General features: G+C 41.4%; 1 protein-coding gene across 1 annotated transcript; it reads left to right on the forward strand.

Moving 5' to 3' along the window:
* Positions 1-213: 213 nt before the first annotated feature.
* Positions 214-2,190, forward strand: LOC113010791 (protein ANTAGONIST OF LIKE HETEROCHROMATIN PROTEIN 1-like). The gene is made up of 3 exons (XM_026150001.1): positions 214-222; positions 322-527; positions 1,066-2,190. The coding sequence occupies exons 1-3, from the start codon at positions 214-216 to the stop codon at positions 1,961-1,963; spliced, it is 1,113 nt and encodes a 370-aa protein (XP_026005786.1). The 3' UTR covers positions 1,964-2,190.
* Positions 2,191-13,260: the final 11,070 nt, after the last annotated feature.

Raw genomic sequence — 13,260 nt, forward strand, 5'->3', positions numbered from 1 at the left:
CGTTACGGTGTGTTCACACCGAACGCGATGGGCGCGTGAAAAAACGCCAAAACGCCCCTAACTTGACGCCTGCACATTCGCGACCTCTACGCGTGTCCAAGAAAAATCGCTCGCGCCCCAAAATATCATATTTTCACGCGCGTGAACCGGAAATGTGGGAGGGATGTGGGAGGGATGTGGGAGGAAGTTGTGCTAGACCGGTATCTTTGAAAGATGGCAGCTGTCGAGCTAGCGCTTGAAGAGAGAGTCTCCCTTCTTTATTTACTGTGGAGAGCAGAGCAGCGGCGTAAGAGACGTCCTCGCCGTACCTGGGTCCATCAGGTCCTCGAGACGCGTGATCAGTTTGGTGAGTTTCACCATTTGCTACAGGAGCTGCGCCTGGATGACGGCAGATTCCAGCGATATCATCGCCTGTCACTCGGCCAGTTTGAGGACCTGCTTTCCCGCGTCGGTCCCAGAATTGCCCGCCTAGACACCAATTACAGGCGCTCAATTCCACCAGCAGAGCGCCTGTCCATCTGCCTGAGGTTAGTAAAAGTGTTTAATACGGTAGTCCTGTAATGATACCTGCGCTAATATATGCTAAACCATCCATTTATACACTGCTAACATGGATGTGCTATGCTAAGAGTGAATGCTCTCGGTGTTTACCGATAGCAAACTGGTACGACACGACTTCACAATATTTGTAGTGATACACTGACGGTCTCATCAGGTCCCGATTTAATTCGATTTATGCTGTTATCAGTGTTTGAATGATAGCATGGCTGTGGTGTCATAGGTATGCTCTCGGTGTTTGCTGATATCAAACTTGTACTAGGACCAATGTGGGTTAACCTTTGTAGTGATACTCACTCCTTTTCACATCTAGACCTGGTTTAATTCTGGGATAGTTGAATATTTGTTTAAAATCACGGCAGATTGTTCCAGATTATACCAAATATATATCATGTAATTATCCTTATATTTACAAAATTTTCTATGCAAGATTCATGTTTTGTAATTTCTATAATGTATTTTGTAACTGAAGTACACATAATACTCATTTTGAACACTGTTGTCCAGGTTCCTTGCCACCGGGGACTCCTTCAGGACCATCGCGTTCAGTTTTCGAGTCGGTGTGTCCACGGTGAGCCAGATCATCCCCCAGGTAGCGACGGCCATCTGGGACTGTCTAGTGGACGATTTCATGGCTGTGCCTTCAACTCAAGACTGGCGGTCCATTGCAGAGGGATTCCAGGAGCGCTGGAACTTCCCTCTCTGCTGTGGAGCTCTGGATGGGAAGCACGTCCAGACGAAGGCACCCCCCAACTCAGGATCCATGTTCCACAACTACAAGGGAACTTTTTCCATTGTTCTCCTTGCGGTTGTGGATGCAGAGCATCGCTTCCGCGTCATTGATGTTGGGGGGTACGGGAGGACCAGCGACGGTGGTATCCTGGCCAACTCCACCTTTGGTCAGGCTCTTCGGGCTGGGACTCTCCATCTGCCTCCAGACCAGCCTCTACCTGGTGGAGAACACCGTGGAGCCCAGCCCCACGTCTTTGTGGCTGATGAAGCGTTCCCGCTGCGGCGTGAGCTCATGAGACCTTTCCCTGGACGCCTCCTCCCTTTACAGAAGAGGGTCTTTAATTATCGCCTTTCCAGGGCCAGGATGATAGTGGAGGGTGCCTTCGGTATCCTCTCCTCACAGTGGAGGTTGTATCGGCGCGCCATGGAGCTCCGTCCTGAAATTGCCGAGAAGTGTGTGAAGGCAACGTGTGTTCTCCACAACTTTCTGCGCTGTGTGGACGAGAGAGGGGCACCTGCTGTGGGAGGTGTGGCGCCTGCTGTGGTGGAGCCGTTGCAAGGCCTGGGTCGTGTGGCAGCAAACAACTCCTCCAGAGAGGCTGTCCTGGTGAGGGAGAAGTTCATGGCTCACTTCTCGGCAGAGGGAGCTGTGTCTTGGCAACCAAAGGAGTAGCCTGTTTGAAGTCTGAACGACTTCCCCACAACGGCTCTTTTAAGAGCCACCCACAAACCTCTAAAGAGTGTTCCTGTCTTTTTAACATTTTCTTAATGAATGGAGCTCTACTCCAAAATAAACTAACCTCTTTTTACTCTGCAACTTGTCTTCACTATGTTCCTATATACAGTGTGGTGCAAAAGTTTGGGCAACCTTATTATTAGTGTCTGTGAAGGTTCACAGTCATTATTTTCCTGTATGAATCGCTGTTACAGTAAAAAATGTTACTTACATATATCATATAGGAGACACACACATTGATATACACTACATATTTATGTTATTCCTCTTTTTTTGTGTTGCCAATTTATGCACCTGCTTCATTTAGTTTAAAGTTATTGCACTTTCTGTAAATCCAGTGAACTGCATTTCACTTCTCAAATATCACTGTGTGTCTCCTATATGATGTATTTAACTGACAATTTTTATTGTGACAACCAACGATTTGTACAGGAAAATAATTACTTTTCACAATGTTGCCCAAACTTATGCATCCCACTGTATTAGTATGTTTTGTTATTGGTGTAATATGAAATAAATTCTACTTTTGTCAAGTCCGGTGCCAATATTTGCTGTGTAGTAGAACAAAGACATTTGTCAGTATAAATGTTTATTTGATAAAATATATAAATTCAGTAACAAAAGGATAAATATATGACATCAACTATTTACAGACAGACAGGAATAAAATATACAAATTCAGTAACAAAAGGACATAAATAACATAAATATATGAGATCTAACTATTTACAGAGAGACAGGGATAAAAAGGACCCAGCTTGGAGTGGAAGAGCCTCAGGGAGAAGGAGGAGAAACATAAGAACATTGTTTCTGCCCTGGAGAGCTGCTGCCTCATCAGTAAACTACTGATCATTAGGGTCCAATGTTTCCAAATTTAGCACAGCTGTGCTGTTTTCAAAAACTGATTTATAAATTTGGAATTTCACGAATTCTCGTGTCTGAGGCGGCATAATAGGTAGCATCGTATAATTCTGGATGATTTGCCACAGCACTGATTAGTTTCTCCTCCATTTTGAATGCAGAATGAATGGCTTTGGCTGGATCTGCCCCTTTGAACTAGGTAACAGCCACGTCACCAGGCTCCTGATTGGTTGTCGCGGCGCGATTTTACGCTGGAGTTCAGATTTTTCCAACTCGAGCGGGGGAGGCGAAACGCGCGTATGCACAAAATGCAACACATAAACTCACGCGCGTGGATTTTTTCGCGAGTCAAACGCCTGAAACGCCCTACACTCACGCGCGTTTCTGGCGTTTTTGCGTTTTCGCAACGCCAAAACGCTTCCGAATTTTCGCGGGGGCCGCAATCGCGGGTCAGCGCGCCTTTCCATTGACTTTACATGTAAACCTGACGCTCCGCCTGCCTCTATCGCGTTCGGTGTGAACACACCGTTAGTGAGCTTAGCTCAACTGGAAACAGGAGGAAACAGCTAACCGCCCGACTGGCACCACCTCAGTAATTATTATAGTAGTTTTGTTGGAAATAAAAAACTTGAAAAATGACAGTGTGACATTTCAGAGCAGTTTTATGTTTAACTTGAAGTAGTATTTTATTTACATGGTGGAAAGCGAGACTGACTGACAGCAGAGCGTTTATTTTCGATCTCAGGCAGATCACAGGCTGCCTTTGCTTAAGTGAAAAATGCTCGTTTGCTAGCTTATCAAGAGCTAAATTCAAGTATTTGTCATATTTGTTCAATATGAGGGAAGCAACAAATAAAATTAAAAAGTATTGCCAGTTTCCTTTTAGAGATGAAATTCTCGTAAACCTACAAACATTTTTTTAGTGTAGCCGCTATTATCCAATCCTTCAACCTGACCATTATCAAAGTAATGTTTGTTTATTTGTTAAGCCACGTATCACTGATCTATAGATCGCTGAAGAATAAAAATAAAAAAGGCACTTAACTCAAGGGATGAACCACTGACAGATAACTTCGCAAAGAATCCATCTGAAATCTTTACACAATTTGTTACTAGCAGCCTGTCACAAAGAATATAATTTGTTTCCATTTATTTAGTTAAATCTAATAAAAATGCCAAAGATAACACAGTTTGACAGACATAAAATCATATTTGTGTTCCAACAAGTGATTCCCAAAGAGTCATTGGTCAGAAACTATGCATGCCTCTGCAGGGTGTGCAGGGTGTCCTTATACGTTTTTGGAAACTGGACAAGTGGATGACATAAGAAGAAGTGGCAGCCCTCCTATCTAGATGGAGTGATGAATCCCAATTTGAAACTTTTGGTTCAGATCATCGTTAATAAGTACAGAGGAGGTCAGGAGAGCGACAGACAACAGTGAGTGTCTACAGCAATCTGTAAAACACAGTGGAGGCTCTGTTGTGGTTTGGGGCTGCATTTCAACCAGTGGTTTTGAAGAGCTTGTCAAAATTGATGGAATTATGAATGCAGAAAAGTGCCATCAGATTCTGTTCTGCCATGCAATGCCATCTGGAATGCATCTGATTGGCAACAGCTTCATTTTTCAGCGTGACAATGATCCCAAACACACTGCCAAAGCAGTAAAAGCATACCTGGATGGAAAAACACTGTGAACACAAGCTCTGTTTTTGTCTTACATACTGTGTTTGTGTGCATGTTCTAGTTAATGTCTGCACCCGTTTCCCGTTTTCTTGGCAATTTTTGGCAACATTTTCAAAGAATTAGGAGGAGGCTCAAGACTTTTGCACACTCTGTCGATGTGTCATTCAGCCTCCTTTCCCTCCTGTGGCCTCCTATCTCCACAGTGTGCACAGATGTCTTCCAGTGCTGTGGTAGGACCGTATTAGTCTTTTTTCACTAGTACCTACTCGGCTCAGAAAATGTGATGTCAAAAGACTGCATGCCACTGATTGGCTAGTCTGTGGTGTCACGAGATGATTTCATTACATCCTGATGTCAGTTTTTAATCATGACTGTCTAGCTGGTTAGCACAGCTTAGCTGTGTCTTAGCTGGCTATAGCTTTGCATTCATTTTCAAAACATGAGACCAATTTAAGTCGTTAAGCAGTACAGAAAGTGAATAAATGCAGTTCCTTAAACATCAAAAAGCTGCATTATGTAGACTGTCCACCTCAAATGGTTAAAGATTCCTGGAAAAATTTTTTTGCTGTTCATCTGCTCGGGTTTTGGCGGACATGTTTCTCTGTGTGGCTCGTCCTGTGAAAAGTTTCACAGCAGCAGCTTTTGTTGTCATTCACTGCTTTAGAGCGGCCTTCTTTCCGCAGACACAAAGGGCTGTCACAGAGTATTTATCAATCACAAAGCATTTGTATTCTGTTATTTATCAGCACCCCCTCCCTGTGCAAAATTACCTCCATCAGCAGTGCAATCACTCGTCTCCCGCTATCCAGCCTAGCTGACTGGCACGTATTAGCTCGCTCGCTTGTTCTGTCACAGTAGTGCTGCTTTGTCAGTCCAAAACAGCGGGGACTGAGTTGTATGTCAAGGATGTCGGAAAGTTTTCTCCCTGCGTTGGGAGATGTGTTAGATCTTACTCAGAGATGAGCATAAATTTGAAGGGAGAGGGACCCACATATCCGCACTAATGTCAGTTTGGAACTTAAACCCACATTCGGCGCGACTCTGAAACATTTCATAGCATCTGTGCGCGTGTCAAGTTGTCAACTGTGTTGTTTACAAAAGAGAAGCATGTGCCTAAATATATACGCGCGCATTCGCTCGCTTGTATTCGAACGAACAGCTACTGAAAGCAAATATTAAACACAAAGAAGCACATTTTCTTTTCAGCAACGCCAGCAGCTGAAGACTAAACATTACAGCAAGACATACTGTAACAGTCAACAGTTATGCTGTTGTCTTGTTGTTTTATCACATCTATTTGTGTCTGCATAGACTTCGAACTGTGACTGAAACATTTAATCACAGAGCGTTCGTTTAAGTTTTATGCTGCATTGTGAAGCAACAAGAAGATCGTTGGAGGCTCACACGGATGGCTGCACAGCTGATTTCCTTTAGCGCCAAGTTTCTAGTGTAAAAGTAATGATACCTGACAGATAATATCAACATACAGGAGCTGCAGCATATTGCATTCATTCAGCATCACCTCCGTCTGTTGCTCTCCTCAGCAGGGATAAAACCCTCCGACACCAGCAGATAAGGAAATGCTCTGATAGAGAACATACGCAGCATTAGAGTTACTTTTTTTGTGACTTATTTGTAATGGAACAAAATGTACGTGCAGAGGCATGCAAACTAACGCAATCTGACACATGAGAAGAGACAGAAAAAAGTGAGTTGAGTTATAACTCCTACACAATGCTGAGGTGAAAAATTCTGCCAAAACCTCAGAGAGATCTGTCACAAAAAACCATATTTCCCCTCTTACTTTTATTTAGGAGCGTCAGTGTCTTAAAGGTGTTGCTCTCATTTCAGTTGATTCATTGTTTTAAAGTCTCCTCAGTCAATTTACAGCACAGCGAGTGACCTCCCACCTTTTTTCCCTCAGTGTTGCGCTAGAAAAATGTAAGAGATGTGGAGCAAAACCACACAAACTTTCATTAGAATTAGCCCTCCTTTACATTTATTTTCTGGATACACGCCTTTCATCCCCTCTACAGAGTTTGAGGCCCTGAAAACTGCTTGAAATTTGAATTCGTTTTAATCTTGTCACTTCGTGACAAGCACACATGTGGAGTGGCTGTGACACTGCCAGCCTGAGACGAAGACATTTTAGTGCTCCTTCAAATCATAATAGGTGTGCTAGAATTTGCCTGCCTCAAAGTTCCCTGCAGGATCCACGCTGTACAGGAGAAAAAGCTTTCATGTGCCTGTTTGCTTTGGGATCGAGCTGGTTAACATGTATGTGTATCACACAAAAGACAGCTCGGTGTTGTTTATACATTTGTGTTTCTAGCCAGGCCTGCTTAAAAATCAGCCTAGTCTCATGAAAACAAAACTGCCAAACAATATTCACCACAGTTGGCTTGGTTACAAGACAATTGTCTCTTATTCTCTTTGTCAAACCCCCCGTCAAGTAGTTTTGTTACATAAACTTAATGAAATGGGCTGGAATATTTTTGTGCTTTTCTCTACCACCCACATTTACTTTTTCACAGATACTGTACACTTTATTTTATGCTTTATCTACCTATCGTTTACATTTAACGAGTAATAAAAGAGCCTAACATGCATGTCTTTGAACTGGGAGGAAGGTAAAACACCCACATTGGTACAGGGAGAACATGCAGACTCCACACAGAAAGGCCCCGAGGCCAAGAGATCCAAATCCAGACCTTCTTGCTGTATGGCAATAATGCTAACCACTACACCACCATGCTGCCCTGAGGCAGGATCCACACACAGTGGCTGTAACTAGCTATGAGGTTACCTCAGGTATTTTATTTTTCAAAACAAGACAGTAAAAGTTAGCATGAATCTATGTATAATGCTCTAGGTTTCTTTTACTTTGAAAAGCTGCCCTACAGTGCCTCTGACTGGGTTCTGTTTATGAGTTCGTTTAAAAAATCACTCATGACAAATGTTAATCGGTGTGTTTAAGTTCAAGTGGTGAATCAAAGGTAACGTAGGGCAATAACCACCAGGGACCTTTCCCACCTGATTTCTTACATTTCAAATTTCAAAATCCAATGTTGTTATTGTGTTTTATTTCATTGTTTTATGCACATTTCTCTTCCATATGTCTGGATACAGTGTGGGAAATAACTTTTTGATTCCCTGCTGAGATTGAATTTGCTCACTTACAAATAATATAATGTAAGTGAGCATATAGCTATAATTTTTATGGTTGTTTCATTTTAATGAAGAGAGAAAATAGCAGTGAATGTGATAACTGTTGGTGTGATTATTTGCAAATAGAAGAATTGCAGTCATTATTGAAGAGAATACTCCTGACGTCCAGATCTATTTACTCTGCTTTACGTGGTAAATCTTTGTGAAAATAGTCTGTTACAAGTCGATGTGTCTGAGAAGCTCACTTCTATGCAATGATAGTGATACTGAGGTGAGTTGTTGAGGATAAGCTCTGCTGCTAGCCTCTGTTAGCTGAAGTTAGCCTCTGTTAGTCAGCCTTAGTGAAACTTCGTTTGAAGTGGATCTGACGTTGTTGGAAACTTCGCAAATGAACATACAATGTGAGAATGTAATCCAAATGACTGTCAGTGGCAAAGAGTGATTTTTAGGAGACTCAAGCCTAAGATAGCTATCTTAAAACCAGCTGTTGTGGTTTAGCTGGCTCAGCTGTCTGGAGATGGCGGGTCACATGTAAAGGTTATAGATAATTGCAACAATATTGGGATTAAATGAGCATGTTTATGCACATTTTTGTCCCAACTCATCTGAACTGAAGTCACAACTTCAGTTCAGATGAGGCTTGAAGTGAAGAAGACAAGATTTTGTCAGTTTTTGGAAGATGTAATTATCCATTAATAAATGCATATTTATGAGTAAAATTGAAATTTTCTATCAAATAACCTCTAAAAATGACTGACTATACCTTTAACACACCGCAGTGGTGACAGAGCTGCCGTGCAACATGCTTGCTTGCAAGCGCAAGCAGCTTTGGGATTAATTTTCACAGAAGCCCAGCTTCCTGGGCCTCTGTGATGCTGAAATTTGAATACATTAAATTTCACATGTCACAAGGTTATGGTCTTTCCCCCTTTTTCTTTAAGATCAAGTAGACTCAACCAGACTGAAGGATCTCAGCAGTTATAGGATGGATTGCCATAAAATTTTGTACCAACATTTATGGTCCCCAGCAATGAAGCCTGCTGACTTTTTCATTTAGTCCCACCACTTTAATGCTGTTTTGAGTGGTCAGTAAGACTAGAAAAGCTTCATAAAAATGCAGTCCACTTACCATTTTAACACAAGGCTGACATTTTAGTTTTACTACCACCAAGAAACTGGATTTATTTCCCAAGAGATGTGGGGTGATTTTAACATTTCCACCTTTCTATGAGTAATTGTAATCCCCTCCAAAGGGTGCATATTGTTAAATCCCTCCCCCTACATAATTAGTGTCACAGTTACCATCAATTTCCAGCATACCCAGTGGTCCTTGTGTACTTTCAATGCATGCCTATACTGTTCTTACAGATTAAATTATTTTTACAGCAGCTCCTTGGTTGAGTCAACTCTCCCCTCGTGTTCTGTTGAAGATAAAAGACTGAGTTGGAGTACACTGTTCTTGGCAAGCTCCACCGCTTTGCTGAAAGAACTGCATTTGTAGCCCGGGACGCGCACATGATTTAAAAAAGACAGCCAACATGATCAACAGACAGCAGGTCATCTATCACTCGGGTTAATCATCATCCTTTTAAACCCAATTGTCTCTCTATTGATTCTCCTTTCATTTTATAAGTCGTTAAATTTGTGATGGCGCTTTGATTAACATTATATCATTGAAATTGTACACGCTGTTATCACTCTTCACTTCTGCTGCTCTATCCCTTTGTTTTATCCTCACCCAGCTTACATAACTTACCTCATTTGTTCTCTCCTAGCTCCTTTCCTCCTTTTGATATTGCCTTTACTTGCTTTTACTCTCTCCCACTTTCCCTTAACATCTTCATTACTTTATTTTCCCCCTCTCTGGATATATTTCTGCCCTGTCTCACGCATCCCTGCCCTTTGTCCTTATTTCCATACCTCTGCTTTGCCAGCCAAGAAAGAGGTAATTGGATCTGATTGAAAAAAATAGACATTTGTTGGCTCTGCCGCTCTAAGGCGGCACATCTTACTCTGATCAAGGATCTGTGTCCGCTTGTGTCTCCAGATGAGTTAGCAATTTAGAGGTCATGAGAAGGATACTCCGCAGGAATCATGAATATGTATAAAGGATCATTTGCTTTTAAAGAAGGGCTTGTCAGGCTAAATACCACCACTGAGTACAGATAACAGTGCAGAAAATGGCACAGCTTTCTTTCCATTTCACTGCAGACCCCTAAACTGCAAAAGCATGCTGTGCCTACTAACCTTTCAAGATTATAGTAGAAAATATATTTCTACCAATTTGGTATTATAAATATATACTTTTGCTTCAAACAAAACAATCAGCGAAACTTTCAGATGTTTTACTTATTTGGGACGGTTAGAAAATAGTTTCTCCCAGATGGTATTGGCGTAAATGGCAATGCAGAAGAAACAGATGCCAAAAAAGGGAAAATACTCAATGTATGCTGGTAAAATTGCTCATTTCCAGTAGCATATTTCAGTTTGCCTGTGAATCATGTCATGAATGCTTATAGAAGACATGAGTTATAATGAAAAGCTTGAATACTATTTGCTCTCAAATCACACCCTTGAAAGGTCCATGGGTCATCTCTTTTCAATGAACCCCCAGTGAAGTCACGGTGATGACTTTAAGCACAGAAACCGCTGTCCCACTGTGCAGAGAGCGAGAGGAGAGAATATGATACATCAGACACGTTACGATGCCGGCAGCTGCAATTCTATCAAACTACGGTGCCATTAAACCAAGGACAAAGTGTACATCCTTCTCAGTGAAGTCCATTCACAGATCATATAAAGGGATATATGGTGTGTGTAATAGTGTTTGATAAGTACTCTAAAATGATTATCATTGAACCAGCCTGACCTTATTGGCATGGTTTTCAGCACACCTGTCTCATATGAACTGTTCACGCGTTGTGGTTTGAAAAGGTAAAAGTAAACTTGGAAAGTTTGGTTCAAACGGCAAAGTTTAAAGGTTATAAAGTAAATTTTATATTATGTTATACAAACTGCATGAACTGCTTGACTTCTATATGACAGATTATTCTCCAGTGCTGTTGCAAAAAATATTTCACCTGAGTGCGCTGCATAAACAGCACACAGCTCCCAGTGGTTTAAAATAAACATTAATAACACATGTTGGGCTGAAAAGATTTGAATATACGGACAGATTCTCTTTTAATTATTTTTTTAATCATCAGTCAGAATTATTGATATGCTGTTTAAACTCCTAGAACCTGAAAGACAGTGGTATTGTAGAAGTAATAAGTTGTGTCCTTACATTTTAATGTGATACGTCATTGGGCCCGGTGCCATTGAAATTATGCAACGGCATTTGTGGTTTGCAAAACAATACGACCACCACTATTTAATAGAGCCACTTTATTGGGTATACCTAATCAAAGTATCCACAGACTGGATTCAAACTCACAACCTTCTTGTTGTGAAGTGACAATGTTAACCTCCACACCATCTAATCATTTGCTTGTTACATGTAAATATGTAATCAACCAATCACATGTCAACAATTCAATCCCTTTAGGCATGTAGACATGGTTGAAAGTTCAAACTGAGCATCAGAATGAGGAAAACGTGATTTAAATGTCATCCACACAACTGTCTCCAGGGATTACTTAGAATGGCCTAAAAAAAGAAACTGTCCAGTTATCTGGGTGGAAATTTCTTGATGTAGTCGTGGATCAGAGAAGAATGATCAGACTACTTGAAGCTAAAAGGAAGGCAACAGGAACTCATTTCAACCAAACTATGCAGGAGAGCACTGTGAACGCACAGCATGTTGAACCTTGCAAACGTTGGTTGGTCTGATGAGTCTGAATTGTTGCTACAGTGGTTTTGTTGGGTGGTAGGGTCTGAATTTGGTATAAACAACATGGAAAGCACAGACCCTTTCTGTCTTTTATCATTGGTTCAGGCTGGTGGTTGTGCTGGTGATGTGGGGGATATTTTCTTTGCACACTTTGGGCCCATTAAAATCAGCTGAGCATTATTTCAACACCACAGCCTACCTGAGTATTCTTGCTGACCGCATCCAAACCTTTACAACCACAGTGTGTCCACGTTTTCCAGTAGGAGAACACGCCATGTCACAAAGCACAAAACATCTGAAGCTGGTTTCTTGAACATGGCAATGAGTTCAGTATACTCAACTGTCCTCCAGAGTCAAAAGATCCCAATCCAGTAAAGCGCCTTTGGGTGTAGTGTAGCAGATTCACATTGTGGATGTGCAGGTCTGTGTGGTGTTATCATGTCAGTATAGACAAAGATCTCCAAGGAGTGTTTCCAGAATCTTGGGGGATTAACTAATTAGAAACAAACAAAACTATAACTCTGGCTTCAACTGCACTTAGTATAACACACTAAATCTTTACTTTGAATGTGGTACACCTCTGCTAGTAGTCTCGGCAAGTGTCATTATTAGCACATTTGATTTAGCTTAAAGCACCACCGTGCTTCAGTGGAGCCTCACAGAGCTGCTGGCATGTCTTTGGAGACTTATTCAGTCTGTTGGAAAAACAATGGAGGCACCAGCTGGTGAATTTCAGAGACAACCTGCATATAAAATATGGACACAACCACTCTGATGTCTTCCACCGGTTTATAGACTATTGTTTTGAATCTACACACTGAACATGACTGGACCCACCTTTCACATCAAGCAGCACTTTAAATCTTATTAGAGTTTAAAAGGTTGAGAAAGTTGTCAGATAGATTGGAAATTAGCCACAGAGACCCAAAGTTTATTTTTCCTATACAAGGCTGTAAACATCTTTGTGCCATGAAGGTGAGCATTTTATTGTGAAAGTCTTGTCTTTCGCTTTCAGAGCCAACCTCACGCAACCCTCCGAGCTAGTTCCCTATTAGCTTTATTTTTGAACCCTAGACGCTGCTGCTTTTACAGAACTCTACCTACTAAAGCTGAAGACTTAAATGGTGACTGAATTTAATTAAATGATAAAACTCTTTATCATTTGTGCATTTATTTGAAAGTCTAGCACTGATTGCAATACTGTAGCACACTGCAAAACTCTGAAACCTATACATATTCAAACTCTCACATGGCTTTTTTAATGGAAAGCAGCTTATTATGCATATGAGTGAAACCAGCATATCTGTCACCTCAGCTTTGAGTGACAACATGCAAAACATTTCTGATATTTTCTGAGCAGACTAATTAAAAACAAAAAGGCCTTCTGCCTAAAGCACGTCAGACCTATAAACAAAGAAGCCAAAGAGGCAAATACAAGCTGGTACACTCACAGTCCTGAGTGATTGGCATTGCCTGCAAATGACTGCCCCGTTTAGCATATGAGAGTTGCATCAATTCCTCCTGCCTCACAAGTCATCCTTGCAACACACAATATGCTGACGCACAGCAATGAATCCAACTTGAGGCTGTAGAGGTAAGATGTAGAAGAGGGAAGGAGGGACTGTGCTTGAGAAAAACTGAGAAGAGGAAGGCGACAAAAAAAGAAAGTAATGTTTGAAATTATAATTT

Source organism: Astatotilapia calliptera, chromosome 18 (genome assembly GCF_900246225.1).
Source record: "Astatotilapia calliptera chromosome 18, fAstCal1.2, whole genome shotgun sequence".
NCBI classification, from domain to species: Eukaryota; Metazoa; Chordata; class Actinopteri; order Cichliformes; family Cichlidae; genus Astatotilapia; species Astatotilapia calliptera.